Source organism: Pseudorasbora parva, chromosome 9 (genome assembly GCF_024679245.1).
Source record: "Pseudorasbora parva isolate DD20220531a chromosome 9, ASM2467924v1, whole genome shotgun sequence".
Lineage (NCBI taxonomy): Eukaryota > Metazoa > Chordata > Actinopteri > Cypriniformes > Gobionidae > Pseudorasbora > Pseudorasbora parva.
In genome coordinates this window covers 20372340-20389738 of record NC_090180.1, presented here as the reverse complement: position 1 = coordinate 20389738, position 17399 = coordinate 20372340, and the positions used below count along the sequence as shown (strand labels likewise).

Here is a 17399-nt window from a genome sequence, read left to right as displayed (position 1 = left end):
TTGTATTAACAGTAGAACAGAACCACACTAAACAGACTTACCAGAAAGCTAATAAATTGGCAATCAAATCTCTTTTTCGTTTTAATTAAAAATGACATTGGGTTCATTTAGAAAAGCATAACAATTCTAGTAAAAAGATGTCATCAGAAAAAACATTGTTTTTGTGAGCTACAGGTCAATGCCATGCAATTCATATGGGCAAAAACATACTTCCATCAGAGCTAAATTCCGACATTTGTGGCGTACGCCAATCTATTTACTTTAAGAGACATACTTAATTGAAAGCGCACATATTGACCTGTTTCATTTGTGAAAAGCATTGCACTAGATCACAGGTTCAATCGTTTTGATTTCTTAGGATATTCTTACCTGTGTTATTGCTGCAGAACCTAAGGTGCAAGGTCAGGGATGACACTGCAAAATTAGACATTGCACCGCTCACTAATGAACAGTCAAATCAAAAGAACTTGAATCAAATTGACAGCCTCAATGACCTCAAATCACACAAACAGGTCAGGCACAGATTTAGAAATTGGACATTAATACTACTTAACATCTGAGAGAGGTAATTTGCTTTATGGGTCTATATGCAGTACAAAACACTTGGCAGTACAATTCACAAAAAAATGTCTAGTTAGTGTTAAGTCAGATGGGAAAAATATGCTGTTTCTACAGACGTCCTGACTTAAACACACTGATACAGTTCACAGTTTCATATGAAAAGTCTGAGAGACTAAAGCAGTGTCAATATGGCAATGACTCAATTTGTAAATATCACACAATGCTGTTATGGCAAAAATAACAGTCCAATGTGAAAAACGGTAGTCATTATCTTGAATGCATGTAAAGTCAAAGTTACAGCCCTGACATACTTACCCCAAAAGGGCAACATTTAGATATTTAAATACATTGCGCTACAGTCAGTCAAAGACAATGCATTGACAGCAGAACAAATTGGGCCGCAAAGTCATGTACATTTTGTACTTACAGTGGAGAGCTCATTTCACTGGTGTGGAAGGCCAGAGTCTCCAAAAACCTACAGGCCTATATTGGAAAAATGCTAACAAACAATGGGCAGACAAAAAAGTAGTCCACGTTCGCATTTGAGCTTTTTTAATTGTATCAAAACGTTTTAGAAATGCCAGCAATATTGATAAATATATACACAATTGGTGGATTTTAGACATTTAAAAATATGATGGGGACAAGTATTTTCGCAAGGCATAACTGTTGATCAGAACATTTGATCTGCCCTGTAAAAAAGCAGCAAACTTGGAGAACAAACTAAAATACTTGCAACATGATTGCAGTCACAATATATATATATAAAAGGAACAGTTTATGTAAAGACGCATACTTGCTTACCGCCTTCCTAATCTTGCCTGTGAGGGAGGAAATGTCTCTCATTAACAGTGCAGACTACCTCAACAAACCAGGTGAAATGCAGTACAAGGATGAGCAACACTACAGCACTGAAGAGTTATTGAATTAATCACATACCTTGCCAACACCAAGCCACTTTGCCTTAGATAACCTGCCTACACCTACATCCACAGCAATGACCAGTAAAAAAAAAAAAAAAAAAAACAGCTGTCCATTTGTCAAACAAGCAATGTCAAATGATCAGTGATCTCTTACTTGTGACTTTAAAATAGACCAGGAATCAAACTAAAAATCAAGGGTAATATAGACAGTTGGAGAAAAAAAAAGCAACATTTTCTTTCTGTAAGTTTGCATTCCCCCCCAAATGAAATTCACAAAACATTCCCCACCTTTGCACCCCACTTACCAACACAGGAGGTTTCATTGTTTTATTGCAAAACACAACAGGCATATCATATTAAAACTGAGATGATTTACATGGAAATGACTATAGTTTAGTCTCAAAACTACATGAGATACAGGATATACAGGAGCTGGAATGACCAATATTACCCGACTAAAAACAAACCGTTAATTTACAAGAGTGGCAAAACAAAAAGGAAAAAAAATATATATATATACTTGACTTTGGAGCCGGTCTGCGATCTAGCTTAAACACTCAAACCAATGAAATTAAGATCTTCATCATGGCGTCTGCATCCAAACATTTAACAAAGGTTTTTTTCTGACAATGTAGCATTTACTTTATGTCCACTTCACATTACTGGCCCTGTGCAGAAGAAATACATAAGAAATACACAACATGTTAAGAGCAGAAACATTTATGCAACACCCTCCCAAAATAAAAATAAAAAAATAAAAGAAAATAGATAAAAGCCTGTTTGAGGAGGAAAGTGTTTGGTTAAGTGTTGTATTGACGACTCGCCTGGAAACCTGCTGAACCTGTGGAAGTAAATGTTAGAGAAAAAAGGAGGGGGGAAAACAAAAACCGTACACATGCACATATGAATAGAGCAAAGAGTTTTAGTGGGAGTGTACCTGCTGAGCCTGGGGTGCACCTCCCATCGCCTGAGGGGCGCCTTGGCCGTAGTACGCTGCCTGTTGGCGGTAGTACTCTGCCCACGCTGCACTGTAATCTGGCTGACCTCCTGGCTGAGTTGTCGCCGCTGCCGCTGCTGCCTGGGGAGCAGCTTGACCTGAGAGTAAATGAAACCCAAAGCATTAAAGACAGAAGATGAAGAACAGTAAATCACCACTTAGCACATGGTTAAAGCTAACTAAGTCCATGACAATGTTTGTAAGTGGGGGAACGACCCCGGCCACACAACCTCCAATAGCCGGGACAGAAACCCACTACTTTACTCTAGGGCAGCCGAGTCCACAGCAGCTCTACTGCAGAGGACTGTGAAAGAGTTGCAGCTGCCCAAAACTTTTTACAAAAAGCGAGGCGTATACATTCACATCCATGTCTCACCTTGTTTCTTATAGTACTCTTCCCATGCCTTTGTGTAGTCCTGCTGAGGCTGTCCTTGACCTGAAGAGACAAAATCAAACAGATGTTAATCATGAGCCTACACAGATCAAATCACATTGAAGATAAAACATTGTTTAATTATCTAAAACATGCAACTCAGTCTACCACCAAATTCATTATACCAAATTTGCTTTTAATTTTGACATTAGAATAACAGTATCAAGGCTTTCAAATTTCAAATGTAATATTTATAAATAGGGCTGGGCGATAGGGCAAAACAAAACATTTATTGTTCATTTAAGTCTATTAAGTCTATTGAATTCTCACCATACATATAAAAGTTTTAGACACTGGGCAGTTAATTGTGGTTTTAAACTACCGTCACAACATTTCACAAATCTACAGTAGAATATTCAAAATATGTACGAGATAAACATGTATGAAAGACTTTTTCAGTCTTTTTTTTTTTCATTAAAAGAAATATTCTCATAGAAAAATTTATTTATTAGGGGCGTAGCGGTACATGTATTCGTACTGAACAAGCCTGCAGTCTCCCTCTCATTTACTGAAGCTTTCGCGCCTCGATCGCCCCCCGGTGACCGGTCCCAGTATAGCCGCCCCTTTGTGTTTTCTAATGGACGCGAGACAAACTAAACAATAAAATTACACTTCGAATATTTTTTAGCCCAAAGTTAGTTTGTGTCATTGAAGGCAGTCATCATCCCGATGATTTCATTTCAAGTGTTCGTTTTTAAAATAAGTTTAGTTTTAGTTAGTTATCTGACGCTTTAAAAACAGGGGGTGTGACGTCATGATTGACAGCTGAGACTGACGGCTTCTCTGAGTGAAGTTGTCACTGAGGCACTAACGGACTTTTTTTCGGAATTTTTGGGAGCAGATTGGTGCTTTAGCTTTAATTTCTACATTTCCATAACTGTTTATTTCACACCAACATAATTAATTGTTCTGCATCTGCGAGAGTGTGGGCGGGCTTTTGATATCGCAGCTGTCCTTCCTGCGCTCTACTGTGCAACTCCGGTCCCGAAATCGCTACTGCGCAGACTCGGTCCCAAGATGTCCGCGCCGTGTACCCCCGCCTGAAAGCTTCAAATCTGGCAAGCGGAAACGGATGATGTCGAGTCGTCCATATTTTTTTACGGTCTATGGTACTGAACCGTTTCGGTACAGGACTTCCGGTACGGTGCACGTGTGTACCGAATGCATTCTTTAACAGTAGGCTTGTTTTACGCACAGAACATACTTCAATCCGAGTTCCCACATGAAAATATTAAGTATTTTGTCATGAATTTCAAAAGAAAAATGCAGTTCATACTGCATGTGATGTGACCAATCACTATCTAGGGGCGTCATCTTGTCCTAGTCAAAGAATAAACTAGGGATGGGCAACAGTGGTCGAGTACTCGAATGTGACAGTGACCATAGATCATGAAACCGATGATCGCCCTGACTTTAAAAAAATATATTTTTCGGATTGGTTATTATGCCATTTTGGGTGGCAATGGAGATCTGATTGGTTAGCATTAGATGGCGTTGCGTGCCTTCCAGACCACTAAATAAAGTGAAACCGAAGCATGCAGTGATGTCTAAAATCACTGTGATCATGAAATACAGTGCAAGATGTGCAGCGCCAACCTGTCATAAACACAGCATTATAATGAGAATATGACTAATAGAATGTTGTATTCTCTGTGCTTTAGTTCCCTGTGTATCAGCGAGGGCTGTTAAAGGAAATCCACAAAGAAAGTTACATCAGAACTCTGTCCTTTTCCAAAGATGCAAGTTGTAAGATTACTTGTTTAATACGTGATTGTATATTGTCTATATCTGATTAATCTCATATAGGATGCTTTTGGTTGAGTTTAACAAGCTAGCAAAGCACTGCCATTATATATGGGCTGGTGTTCATCCTCTTCACTTTTAGCTCAAATGCGAACAGCCCAACATTACCGATTCTTTTTAGATAGGCGATTTATTTTTCAAAATCATTGATGATATTAATAGCTGATACAGAAGTGTTATTTTGATTATTTTTTTAACAGGAGACCTATGTTTTAAAGTAGTTTCTCATGGATTTGAAAACGCGCAGCGATGCCTGTAATCACTTTGATCATGAAAAATAAAAGTATGTGCAGTGCCAATCTGTCATGTACACAGCATTATAATGAGAACACGATTGTAATAGTGTTGTAAATTATTTGTGGTTTCGTTGCCTGTGTATTAGCATTGTTTTTAAGGAAAAATGAGTTTCCCTTTCAAGCCTGTAAAATACTAGCATGGCCAAGTTGACGTGTGCATTTGCGTCCTTTTGGGCAGATGTAAATTCTATATTTCTGATTAATCTATTATAGGATGCGTTTTGAGTTTTTTTTAATCCGCTAGCAAAGTTCTGCAGGGTGGAGTATTCACAGTCTCTAGAATAAACATGAATTAACAGCTGAAGGTATGTTGAGGATACATCACAATTTAGCAAAATATGTCATGTAATCGCTCAATCGCTGTTTCATTGGCGGAAAGTCAATAAAACGTCAAACAGCTCGTAAACAGCCAACAGAAATTAACTCTTTTGCTACATATATACACTATATTAGCCTATATATTATACTGTTAGTGATGTCTTGATTAATGAATGTTTGAATAAATCCATCATGAAAATGACATTTTAACAAATGGTTATGACATGGTTAACAAACAAATTGGAGTAAAAACAATTGTATAGTTAAGATTTCAGTTAATGCAAAAACTGCCTTAAGTGAAGTTTAAATACAATGTGTTAGTTTCTATATTATATTTCTATATAATTATATCTAAAAATGAATAGCAACTGAATTTAGCCAAAGAGTTTGGGCTATAGTAATGTGCAAGTAAGGGCTCCCAATAAAGTTTACAGGCACAATTTGTTCAGTAAACCAGTGTTTAATATTTTTTTTAATAAAAATCTATTTTATATTTAGTTCCCTCTCCACTGCTGTACTGAACCATAACTTCAAACTGGAGGTGCATACCGAACAGTCAGTTTTGTGTACCGATAAACCCCTAATATGTAAATCTTCGCTACAGTTTGCTGCAATGTTGTCATCTAGAAATGCACAATTGACAGTAGCAGTAGCTTGCAAATGTTAATGTGCTCATTAACAAAAACGTCATGTCTGTAAAAAAATCAAAAACCTCACAACCACACAAATATATTACCACCTCGTTACCATGGTAACTATATGGTTTCTATTGTATTTATGAAAAACAGTAACCTAAACATTTTGTACTATAAATAAAACTGCACAAATGCATCATGTATGTGTACAGTTGAACACTTAGCCTTTCAAATGTATTCAATATACCGTAATAAAATTTGATATGTATATACCACATTTCTGCCATGTGAATACCAGGAGCATCAGGAGTTTTCCCGATGGCCCTCTGTACAATGTGGGCAGGCTGGTTAGTGTTACTATGATAAATCAATGGTAAAAGATGGTGCGATGTGTGGATCAAAAAGCATAACTGGATAGTTCATGGCACAGTTGTTTGTCAGTGCTGTTGAGAAAGTCAGTGCCGTTTCATCTGGTTAAATCACTGTGACAATGTTCAATGAATTCAAGCACTTCTCACAGCGCTGTCTAGTGGTCACATTAGGGCTGTAACGATACACCAAACCCACGATTCGGTTTGTATCACGATTTTTGACCCACGGTACGATACAAACCTCGATATGGGGGGGACAAAACAGTTTTATTCTGTACAGTATTCTGTAGCCTATTTTGCCGTCAATACCATATATCTGTATGGTCAATAGGCTACTGCCGACGTTTTCTTTGCGGTACCAATAGGCAATATATATTTAACATGAAGTATAGGGCCTCCTGTACATCAATACCAACAGAAGCGCCGCGTCAGACACGCTTCTGGTGTGCAAAGAAAGAGAAAACGCCACGCAGCCGCCCCGCGGATGACACGCAACAGAAACGCCACGCTCACACCACTTTGCCAGCCGGTTGGGGAAGCTTCTTGAAACATTTACGGCAAATTGTGTGGGTCTTGTCAACTACACGATTGCCATCCTTGTTCTCCACCGGGTAGCTGAAATGTTGCCATACTGCTGACTTAAAAGTTGGACCTGGACAGGAAGGATAATTCTGGGAGTTGGAAGGGGTGTGTCGCGATTCTGCCTTCTCAGATCGCGATACAGGTTCGTGGACCTGCGTATTGCGATTTCGATTTCATATCGCATATCGTTACAGCCCTAGGTCACATGATACGAGAACGATCAGTAAGAAAACAAGTCACCTGCTCTAGTAAGATCACGCTGCTATCGTATATAGCAATAATTATCATTAACGCCCAGCCCCATTTATAAGTGCAACCGGCATTGAAATACAGTAATATCAGGCAAAAATTTGGAAATGGATATTATCCATCATAGGCATATAAGAAAAAGAGCAGTACAATCCAATCTCATTCATGGTTTTCAATGTGTTAATCCTATTCTACCTGTTGAGACACTACAGCTCCTCATTCTGAACAGCAGGGTTTGAGACCAATATCTCTGTGGACAAGCACCAAAAACAAAATTCTCCACTAATTTCCCACGCAAGACTCCAAAGGTAAAACAGGACTGATTGGCTATTCAAGCCCTGCTGCTATTTAACCTGATCTCGCTCTCAAAAAGAAAAAAATAAATAACCTGAAGCTACAAAATATTTATACCCAATTTCTTGTAATATTCCTCCCAGGCCTTGGTGTAATCTGCCTGTCCACTTTGACCTGGAGCTTGCGGATCACCTGTTAAAAATGGTACAATTTGAGAAATTGACAACCATTCTTTCAAAGGCTGCAGAAAGTCCTCCACCTTTCTAGGTGGCGCACTTTGCACAAACAGGTTGAGTGTCTCAGAAACTGCCCTATCCATGAGTACTAGTCGAAAAAGGCCACCCCCAGATAAACGGATAAAGCCCATTACTAAAAAAAAAAGGAACATTGTACTGTGTAGTGATGGCTACACTGAAAGGCTACTAAGTGCTACTGTACAATAGACTGTCTAGAGTGAAGGAACGTTGGCGGTTTTGTGGAGTGCAGGTAAAGAAATACCTTGACCGTTTGACTGAGTTGTGCCTGGGGCTGCTGAGGTGGGTGTCATGGGGCCCTGGGGCTGTTGCTGGTACTGAGAATAATATGCTGCCCATGCAGCAGCATTGGCATCAGCTGCTGCTTTGTCTGGAGAACAACCAACACCTTAGACAGATTAATATATCATCCAACAGACAACTGAAATAGTACTAACTTTGACTAGTAAATCAACCCTGATTAGCATATCTATGGGCACTTACTGGGATCTGGCTGCCCTTGCTGCCAGTGGGGGTATCCGTTACCCCAACCTTGAGGCTGGTATGGTGCTGGAGGACCACTAAGGATTAAAAAAATAAGATACACTTAGTTAATGTCAAATTGAACTGACTCCTTAAGAACAAGTGAAAACACTGACATGCTAAACACCATGAAGCAGAAAGTACTTACTGTGGTCCAGGAGGGCCCTGGCCATAGGGCCCAGGGTTGTATGGGCCCATGGGAGCAGGAGGTCCTGGTGGACCAGGAGGGCCATGAGAAGGACCTCCGTGGGGCCCAGGAGGACCATGAGGGCCACCCATAGGGCTAACTGGACCCTATGATAAAGCAAATTAATAAAAAAAAATTAAGTAAGTATGAAATCAAAATAGAAAAATCTTTTTTTTTTTTTTTTACAAAATGTACTTAATTCACATGCAATCATAATATTTTATCAGAAACATTAACCTGGCCCTCAAAACAACTTCTGTTATCTTCATGACATTTGATTCAGCAGAGGGTGGAACCAAAACCCAAAGTACATGCACACGCTAAAGCTTAGCCTTTCAAATTATATGGCATTTGATAGTATGTAGGTCGACACATGCGCATTAGAAAGTTTATTCTTTGTCCAGTGTCTCCACTATTTTTCTTCAGAAGTTAGGACTGATAAATAGGGTTGGGCATCGTTTTAATTTGAATGAATCTGATTCCGATTCCAGGCTGCATATACTGTCAAATAGATATTTTTAATATAAAAAAATGTTTGTCCATCTATTGAAAGTCTAGGCAATCAAACTTCTTCTGAAGAAATCACTTTATAGGATAAACCTTATAAGCTTTACAGAGCGTCGCTGACCGTGCTCCATGACTGCAAGAACAAGGGGGCAAATCCCCCAACAAGCAAGCACTTCCTGGAATCAGGTGGTCATGGAAACCATAACTTGCGCGCTTGAAACCGATGATCGGAATCGAAAGCAAAATTTCCTTAACCATTCTAATGACTGATAAACCCTGCTGATAAAGTCTTTGTATTATTTAAACTAAAGTTGAAGCCATCTAATAACCCCCCTTATACAAACGCTAGTCAATAAGAAATAAACAGGCAAAACAATTGCCTGAGCAGCATTTCATGCCTATGACCATTACCCACCCACCCCAAAAAAACATGCAAAACTCACTCCAATTTTTTCCTCAACAAGCTGCCTGGCGTAATCAATCTGTTGGGGTGATCCACGGACTGTGAAAATCTTTATATTAGGGTCTGAATTAGGTGGAGGGTTTCTTTGCAACTCTATCCTGGCTCCAGACTGCTGGCTGATGTTCTTAATTGTTTCACCCCCTAGAGAGGGAGAGAGAAATGATCAAAATGTTCACTCGTTTTTTAATTAATGACAAACTGCATATCCTTTTAAAGGTAAAGTAATTATCGGCAACTAACCTTTGCCAATAATGAGGCCGGTCTTCATGGAAGGCACAGTGAAAGTGAATTCTTGCAGGCCTCCAGGAGGGCCCATGTTCCAGTTTCCCTGGCCACGGCCTCTCCCTCTACCCCCGCCATGACCAGGGGGGCCTCCTGCCTGCACACTTCTCAGTAGGTCAGATATGATATCTGCTGCGTGCTGTGCCCTGTCTGGAGGCCCCATAATCTGAGCGATCCTCTCTGGTGTGGTGCCATCATCTGAAGCAAAGAGCAAGCATGTGTCAAAGATCAGGAACTATTTAGTTTTTGCCTTTACATTGATGTGCATTCAAAATTATTTACCTGGTTTGAACTGAATCCTCACACCAGTGTCATTCTGAATCTTCTTGATCATTTCACCATTCCTGCCAATCACAATTCCCACTGCAAACCTTGGCACAGGGACCTAAAGCAACAGCAAAAAATTTCCAATAGAGTCAATTGCCCTTCCAAATTCTATTTAAAACTATAAAAATCAGTCAAAACATTTGGTTCATCTCATCAAACAGTACTTACATCCAAACCACCTTCTCCACCGCTAGCTCTAGAGCCATATTCTCCTCTCTGTTCCCGGAAACCCTGATCTCTAATCAGATCCATCACCATGTCTTTAGCTTGCTGTACAGATCAAGACATGCCATTCAAAATATTTAGATATATTTTCAGTAGAATTCGACATTGCAATGTGAATGCCTCAGTGTATTCACCTGAACTTTAAAAGGATCACCAGAGATCCTGAGTGGTTTATCAGCACCGGTGTTTTGGGGTCCATCTTGAATCATGACCATTTTGACTCCAGCACGTTCCTGTTGAACAAGTGTTGCACAATTACATTTTGCATTTATTAATTTAGCTTTTACCTAAAAAGACTCACAAAAGAAGAATACAACAAGTACCTCATCTTAAAGAGGCAATTAACACAACCAGCACTTAGTAAAAAAACTAATCTCAGACATTGTTCAGAATAGTAAAAGCGGAGGACTAAAGAATAATGAGAGCACAGAAGGAATAGTGAAAGTGAAATAAATGTTTTTTTCCCCTCTCACTACATCAGCAGGATTCAGTACATTTAGTAATTAATAGTCTTGAAAAACAACATGTAGAGATAAAAGCTTTTATGGTCCATAGTCAAAGAATAAGTAGGAATCCCAACGCAGCATTAAATGAACACTAAATAAAACCATATCTGTGCACATTACCTGTAACTGTTTGATTGTTTCTCCTCCCTTTCCAATAACCAGACCCGCTTTAGAGGCTGGGACCATAATCTCCTGAACAGACATCCCTGGTCCATCATTGTGGTGGAATGCTGGAGATGGTCTGCCTTTCTCTACGATCTCTGAGAGCAACCTCTTTGCAGCCCTATTATGAAAAGAATTTACATGTTTTCACCCACTCGTAACACACCATTACCATGAAAACTAATTTTAAACCTGGGGAGATACTCACTGGATGGCATCAGGTGAGCCTGTTAATGTCACCGACCTCTCAGGCATGCCACCACTATCTGTTGGGTAGGGTGCAGAAAAAGAGTCTTTTAATTTATGCTCCTATGAGCGTCAGATACACAATGTTAGGGCACAGCATTCTGACTCACCAGGAGCAATCTGTATTTTGCAGCCTGAGTCCTGTTGGATTCGTGAAATCTGTTCTCCTCCTCTTCCAATGACTGCAAATGAGTGATTAATTAACATTGCATTATTGATGAATTTTAAAGGCAAGTCCTCAAATGCCTTTTGTCTTGCATATGAATTTGGAAAGAAAATATTTAATCAACTTACTAAAGCCAACCATGCCATCTGGAACCTTGTATTCTTCTGATATAGACCTGCACATAGACATGATAGCCATCATTAGAAGACAGACACAAAGCAGAAATGTACTTAATATGATTACTTTTAATTCAGGTTAACGTGTTGTATTTAATCCTTTGTTAAAAAGAAAAATACCTTGGTGGGCCACCCATGCCTCCCATTACAGATTGAAAAGCTGATGCAAATAAAAGCATGAAGTTACCAAAAAACAGTCACATCTTTGAAACAGTAAAAAACAACATTTAATACGTCATCAAATAAATTCGGAACAATCAATGCTTACGATCACTTGGAGGAACTTTCTTGGTTTCTGGTTGATCTAAAGAGAGAAAAAGGCCAGGTTTAGACAAAACAATGCTACCAAATGTATAGTATCACTAACCATATAATTACTACATATCAGCCTATTACAGCAAAACATCCAAAAGAAAGGTCCTTTCAGGCAGAACAATTTATTTTGAACTTTGTTTTCCCTAATTGGAATAAAAATGGCATAAAACTGTGGCAAATAAAACAAGTGGGAAATGCAAAAAAATAAAGCATTTTAGGGAGCACAAATCAGCCTTTGAAAAAAAAAAACATCCAAATGCAGAACCTAAAAGGTTAAAACCTATTATTTATATATTTAAACAATTCCCATCAACTTGAGATTGCGCAGCCCTGTATTTATTTACATGTTTAGGACACAGATACAATGGTAGAGACTGACTAGTACTGAGTACATTTTATATTATTTATTTTATCCAACATAAAAACATGTTGGAATGGTGAACACTTGCTGTATCGTCAATTGCCATTATCACAGCTGGTATGGAAACTTATTTTTCAGCTTTCTAACATAGAAGCAACTATGTTGCCTTGCGATTTAACTAGATTCAAGATATATTATAGTTAGGGCTGTACAATTAATTAAATTTGTAATGATGATTATAATTATGGATGCCACAATTATATAGTCGTTCAAAGGCACAATAATAAACAAAAAAGGTCCACTTGCATTATTCTGTGCTTAAGACGCAAGGGTTTTTAGTTTAAAGGTCCCGTTCTTCGCGATTCCATCTTTCAAACTTTAGTTAGTGTGAAATGTTGCTGTTGGAGCATAAATAATGTAAAATTATAAAGCTCAAAGTTCAATGCCAAGCGATATTTTATTTAACAGAAGTTCCCTTTCAAAGCCTACAGCGAACGGCCGGTTTGGACTACACCCCTGCACTTCCTGGCAGGAATGACGTCACTAGAGCCATTTGTTGACTAAAGCCTAGTTCAGACTGCACGATTTTCAAACTCGTCGGGTCACTGCTCTATTCACACTGCATGACTATCTGGGTTATTATTCAGTCACTGCTGTGTTCACACTGAACGATGGTTTGACGACAGAGGAGTTCACACTGTATGACTGAACAAGAGGAACAATCGCCGACAACTCTCTCTCTCTCCAGTGCTCAAACTATGTTTCCCAAACACACGTGCGATGTGACAAGTAAACAACGCGAGATCACACGTGCGTCAGACCGGAGTTCTCGCGCGAGACTTGGAATTGTTATTAAAAATGATAAACTGCACAAAGTTTGCTTCAAGTGGTATGTGCGCTGATTTGTGGAGAAAAAGAAAAAAGATAATGGCGGAAGAAATTGTTGGAGAGACAGAGGGAGCCAGGATTTTGTTCTGCAAAGACAGTTTGAGGTAAATAAATAATTATTTAATGTGCTGCTGCTGTGGCTGGATGTGCAAATGTTTGGCGTTTGTTTCTGTTTGATAGAATTGTAAATATATCTATTAAAATACTGAAATTCTGCTTTATAACTCCTCCCTGAACCTCCTGCTGCCCTGTATCTCACTCTCTCATTGGCTGTCAGTGTAATTTTCAGTCAGAACGCAGTTCACACAGCAGGAGTTTGAATCGCCGACAGGTCCAGATATTTAGCATGCCAAATATCTCACCGGCGTCGGCGACTCGTCGGCGATTCTCTCTGATCGCGTCTTTGATCATTCATACTGCGTGATTGTCACTCGCGTGCACGAGCACCGATTTGCCTGTGATCTCGGGCATTTGTCGGCGATTTCACAAAACCTGTCGGCGACTCAAAATCGGGGCAAAAATCGGGCAGTGTGAACTAAGCTTAACCCTCCGCCCACAAGTTCACGCAAAAAAGGGGGCGTGGTCTTGTTACTCTCTCACGTGGAGAAGAGCGCGCATTCAGCGCTTGCATCTCCCCGTTATGGTAAGAGGCGGGACCTTTCTGGGCAGTGCTAAGCTGCTGTCCAATCACAACACGGGAAGTACTGGCCCAATCAGAACTCGTTACGTATTTCTGAAGGAGGGACTTCATAGAACAAGGAAATCATCAGGCCGTTTTTAGGACAGAGGAAACAGCGGTGTACAGATAAGTAAATTGTGTGAAAATACTGTGGTTTTTTTACACGCGAAACATGAACTCATGTTATATTGCACACTGTAAACATAATCAAAGCTTCGAAAACACGCGAAGAACGGGAGCTTTAAGTATAACATAATACCATGCATATTTTACCTTTTTTTATTAAAAAAGACCAAACCCATGTATATTTGACATTTGAGGCTTAATGCTATAGAAAAGCAGTTTTTCAGGAAGTATGTTTCCAGCTTGCTTATTTTTATATATTATAACAATATGGCATGCAGTCGCTTCAAACACTGGAATAAACCATATTGAAAGATAATTCAATGTAAATTGTGATCAATTGTAATTAATAAGTCGCAATTACAAGGGAGTAATCGGCAATTATGATTTTAGTTTTTCAAATTATAGTTTTACACATTAATAATTTCAGGACTGCTTAAAAGAGCAAGCACTTACACCACAAAAAAAGTAGGAAAACAAGCCTGGAAAAGTTATTTGTAGCAGCTCCATGAGATCATCCAAGCATCTTGCATTTGCTTTGTACGTCGTTTTGAAAGCAGTTTTACAGAAAGTTGTAGACACACGACTTAGTGCTTGAATGCATTTAAGATTGAAATATGTTAATTTTATTTTAAGCAAAATGCAAGGAGTCCACAAAAGGTATAAAAAAAAAAGATCAGATTTTTCTCTGAAAGCAACTGCAACTTGTGCTGAAAACTGTTTCATATGCACTTACCTCCATCTTCAAGGGGTCTCTTCTGTCCTCCATAACTAAACTCATTGGAGGATGGAGAGGGGGGTACGCCATCACCTCCTATTTTTGCAGCGATCTAAAAAGATATTGTAAATTACAAAGTTAAACGGGTTCCGATTATTCTATATAACGTTATTCACAAGCTGTAAAAGTATGAGGCCTGCAGTCTCTTCTGTTGTCCCGAACAAAACTAGTTCCGAGTCAGCAGCCCCAACAACAAAAAAACGAAATACAAAGGTTCACGTTCTATACATTAGTAAAAACTTCACTTACTTATAGAAATGACTGAAACTAAACTAACGTTAACTATGGAATGTATTGAGGCCATCAAATAGGGCCCAAGTTCAGCTATAAATGCCCGTTTGTGTGTAACTGTTAACACGTTAACGTTATGTAAATTACAGCTCACGTAAATATCTAATATTGTGTAGCTAAAACCAATCGTTTACTCCAAAGAAACATATATAAAACATATGTATTATTTATAAAAGGCCACTATTCTTCCGTTAAAACTTGAAGTAAGGAAGTAAAGAAGAAAAAGGCGAAACTGAAACCTCTTTGTTGCAACGCATCAAGGCCTCGCGTTACGTTAGCAAACGAGCTCGTTGGGCTTCATATTGGTTTTTACTCGGAAGGCTTGAAGATACAAAACATTTTCAGACTCTTTCGAAGCACTCACTTGTCTGGCCCTCTGAAGGGCGTCTTTAAACGCGTCGTTCATCCCTCCACCAGAGTTTGAGGACGGCGGAGCCACGTTAGAATAGTCGGCCATGTCTGCAGGAAGAGTCTTCTCAAGCTTGAAGGAAGATGGCCGTTGCGCGCGAGAGTGATGAAGAGAACTGACTGCAGCCGCTTCGATCCTGATCCAACTTCCGCTTGGCACGCTGCAGCGGAAATAAAATAAAAGTCCGTTCTTCCTTCCAAAACCTACTGGGTGGCCCCTACTGTTGTTTTATACAATAACATAATTATTACGGCAGTAGGGTAGGCTATATGACAACTGAGAAATGTGATTGAATGGTGTACACTCACATGAGATGCAGACTCCTGTCATATCAGTCTTTTTGAAAAATGTTTTTTAAAACAATCAATGTAGGTATGGTGGGAGATAAAATGATTCAAATCGCGTACTGCTCAGAACGGTAAATGCATCAAAAATGCCCAAACATGCATGAAAAACACTTAACAAGCCAACTACAAATTGTTTTATTGAACGTTTAATCTATTAAAATGTGATTAACAAATAATATAATACCATTAAATATTAATAATATTATATACCTTTTTTGTTATTGTTTTTATCGGTTAATCAGGCCAATAAGAGACTAAAACAATTCTTCATTTTTATTATACAAATTAAACAACTAATTTTTTTTTTTTTTTTTATGATATCAGAGACGACTGTCCAAGATTAAAAGCCAATACAGGCACTGGTTCTTTGGTTAACTGCCCCTATCGTAACATTTCAAAACATACATGCATGTTTTATGATTATGTAGGCAGTTACCCTTTCTTAAAGACTGTAGGCTATGCGCTCTTTCCAAACAAAAGATTCACAGAGGTTTCTAAGCTTAAAGTGTTTCGAATGCACTCACCATGAGTGTCCCCCTCTCAGGCACATGACCATATAGGCCTATTACCGGTACAGTGATATTATCTTTACTTTGTAATAGTACTTCTTAAAGCACTTTACAAAGTACAAACTTGAAAATTCTTCTAAATACGTAAATGTAACAACAACATACAAAACAACATGCTCAGGTCTTTATGTTTCAGCAATGACTATATGTGGGAATATAAATTGAACAAAGTCCCTGATGGAACAACCCTTATGAGAATTAACCATGGTATTATTACAAAAAAACAAATTCAAAATAAAAACATCTTTACTAGCCTATTTAAATGTGCAACCATAGTTTAATAGTAATTTGTAAACTGTGGTTATACAAATGAATGAGGCATTTATATAGCGCTTTCATATGCACTACTGTACACCAAAAGCGCTTTACACTCATGCCAGGGGTCTCTCCTCAACCACCACCAGTGTGGAGCATCCACTTGGATGATGCGATGTTAGCCAAAGAACAATGGCGCCAGTGCGCTCACCACACACCAGCGATAGGTGAAGAGGAGAGAGTGTGAACGAGCCAATTCAGTGGATGGGGATTATTAGGAGGCCATGATTGGTATAAGGGCCAATCGGGGGAATTTGGCCTTTTTACGAGGTGTCATGGGATTTTTAATGACCACAGAGAGTCAGGACCTTGGTTTCACGTCTCATCCGAAGGACGGTGCTCTTTTGACAGTATGGTGTCCCCATCACAATACTGGGGTGTTAGGACCCACACAGACCACAGGTTAAGCACCCCCTGCTGGCCTCACTAACACTTCTACCAGCAGCAACCTGGTTTTCCTAGTTGGTCTCCCATCCAGGTACTGTCTGGAGGCTCAGCCCTGCTTAGCACCAGTCTTGGGTTACAGGGTGATATGGCTGCTGGTGTCAGTGTCAGTGATTTAATCATAGAAATACTATAAAACAAGGCATCATATTGCCATATTCAAATTAAGATGTTATGCTAATATGTCTAATAAATGTATGCTAAGTGTCACTATAACAAGTACATGTTATCAAATGCCAACAATCTAAACTGGATTGCATGGGAAACACCGCGAGATCTTTTAGCACAGTGCATGACAGAAAACGTGGAGTGGATTTTAGTGTTTTACGGCCAATAACGAGATTTACCACCCCATCAACGCTCAAAATAAAACTTTTTAATGCGCAATCCCTCAC

General features: G+C 39.1%; 1 protein-coding gene across 4 annotated transcripts; it reads right to left on the bottom strand.

The window, feature by feature from the left end:
* Positions 1-1087: 1087 nt before the first annotated feature.
* fubp1 (far upstream element (FUSE) binding protein 1) lies at positions 1088-15468 on the bottom strand. Of its 4 annotated transcripts, none has more exons than XM_067454283.1 (19): positions 15285-15465; positions 14588-14681; positions 11754-11789; positions 11606-11645; positions 11438-11484; positions 11254-11325; positions 11106-11163; positions 10856-11018; positions 10364-10462; positions 10173-10274; positions 9960-10062; positions 9636-9875; positions 9376-9536; positions 8387-8532; positions 8200-8276; positions 7961-8104; positions 2858-2917; positions 2422-2579; positions 1088-2152 (listed from the first exon to the last, which is right to left on the bottom strand). In XM_067454283.1, exons 1-19 carry the CDS (start codon positions 15375-15377, stop codon positions 2144-2146), a joined length of 1902 nt encoding a protein of 633 aa, XP_067310384.1. In that variant the 5' UTR covers positions 15378-15465; the 3' UTR covers positions 1088-2143. The 4 variants fall into 4 exon arrangements, with proteins under 4 accessions (XP_067310384.1, XP_067310386.1, XP_067310385.1 ...); XM_067454285.1 differs by lacking the exon at positions 1088-2152 and adding an exon at positions 7580-7654 and having other exon boundaries at positions 2159-2579; positions 7961-8086; positions 15285-15468; XM_067454284.1 differs by lacking the exon at positions 1088-2152 and having other exon boundaries at positions 2159-2579; positions 7961-8086; positions 15285-15466.
* Between the last annotated feature and the right edge of the window lie 1931 nt (positions 15469-17399).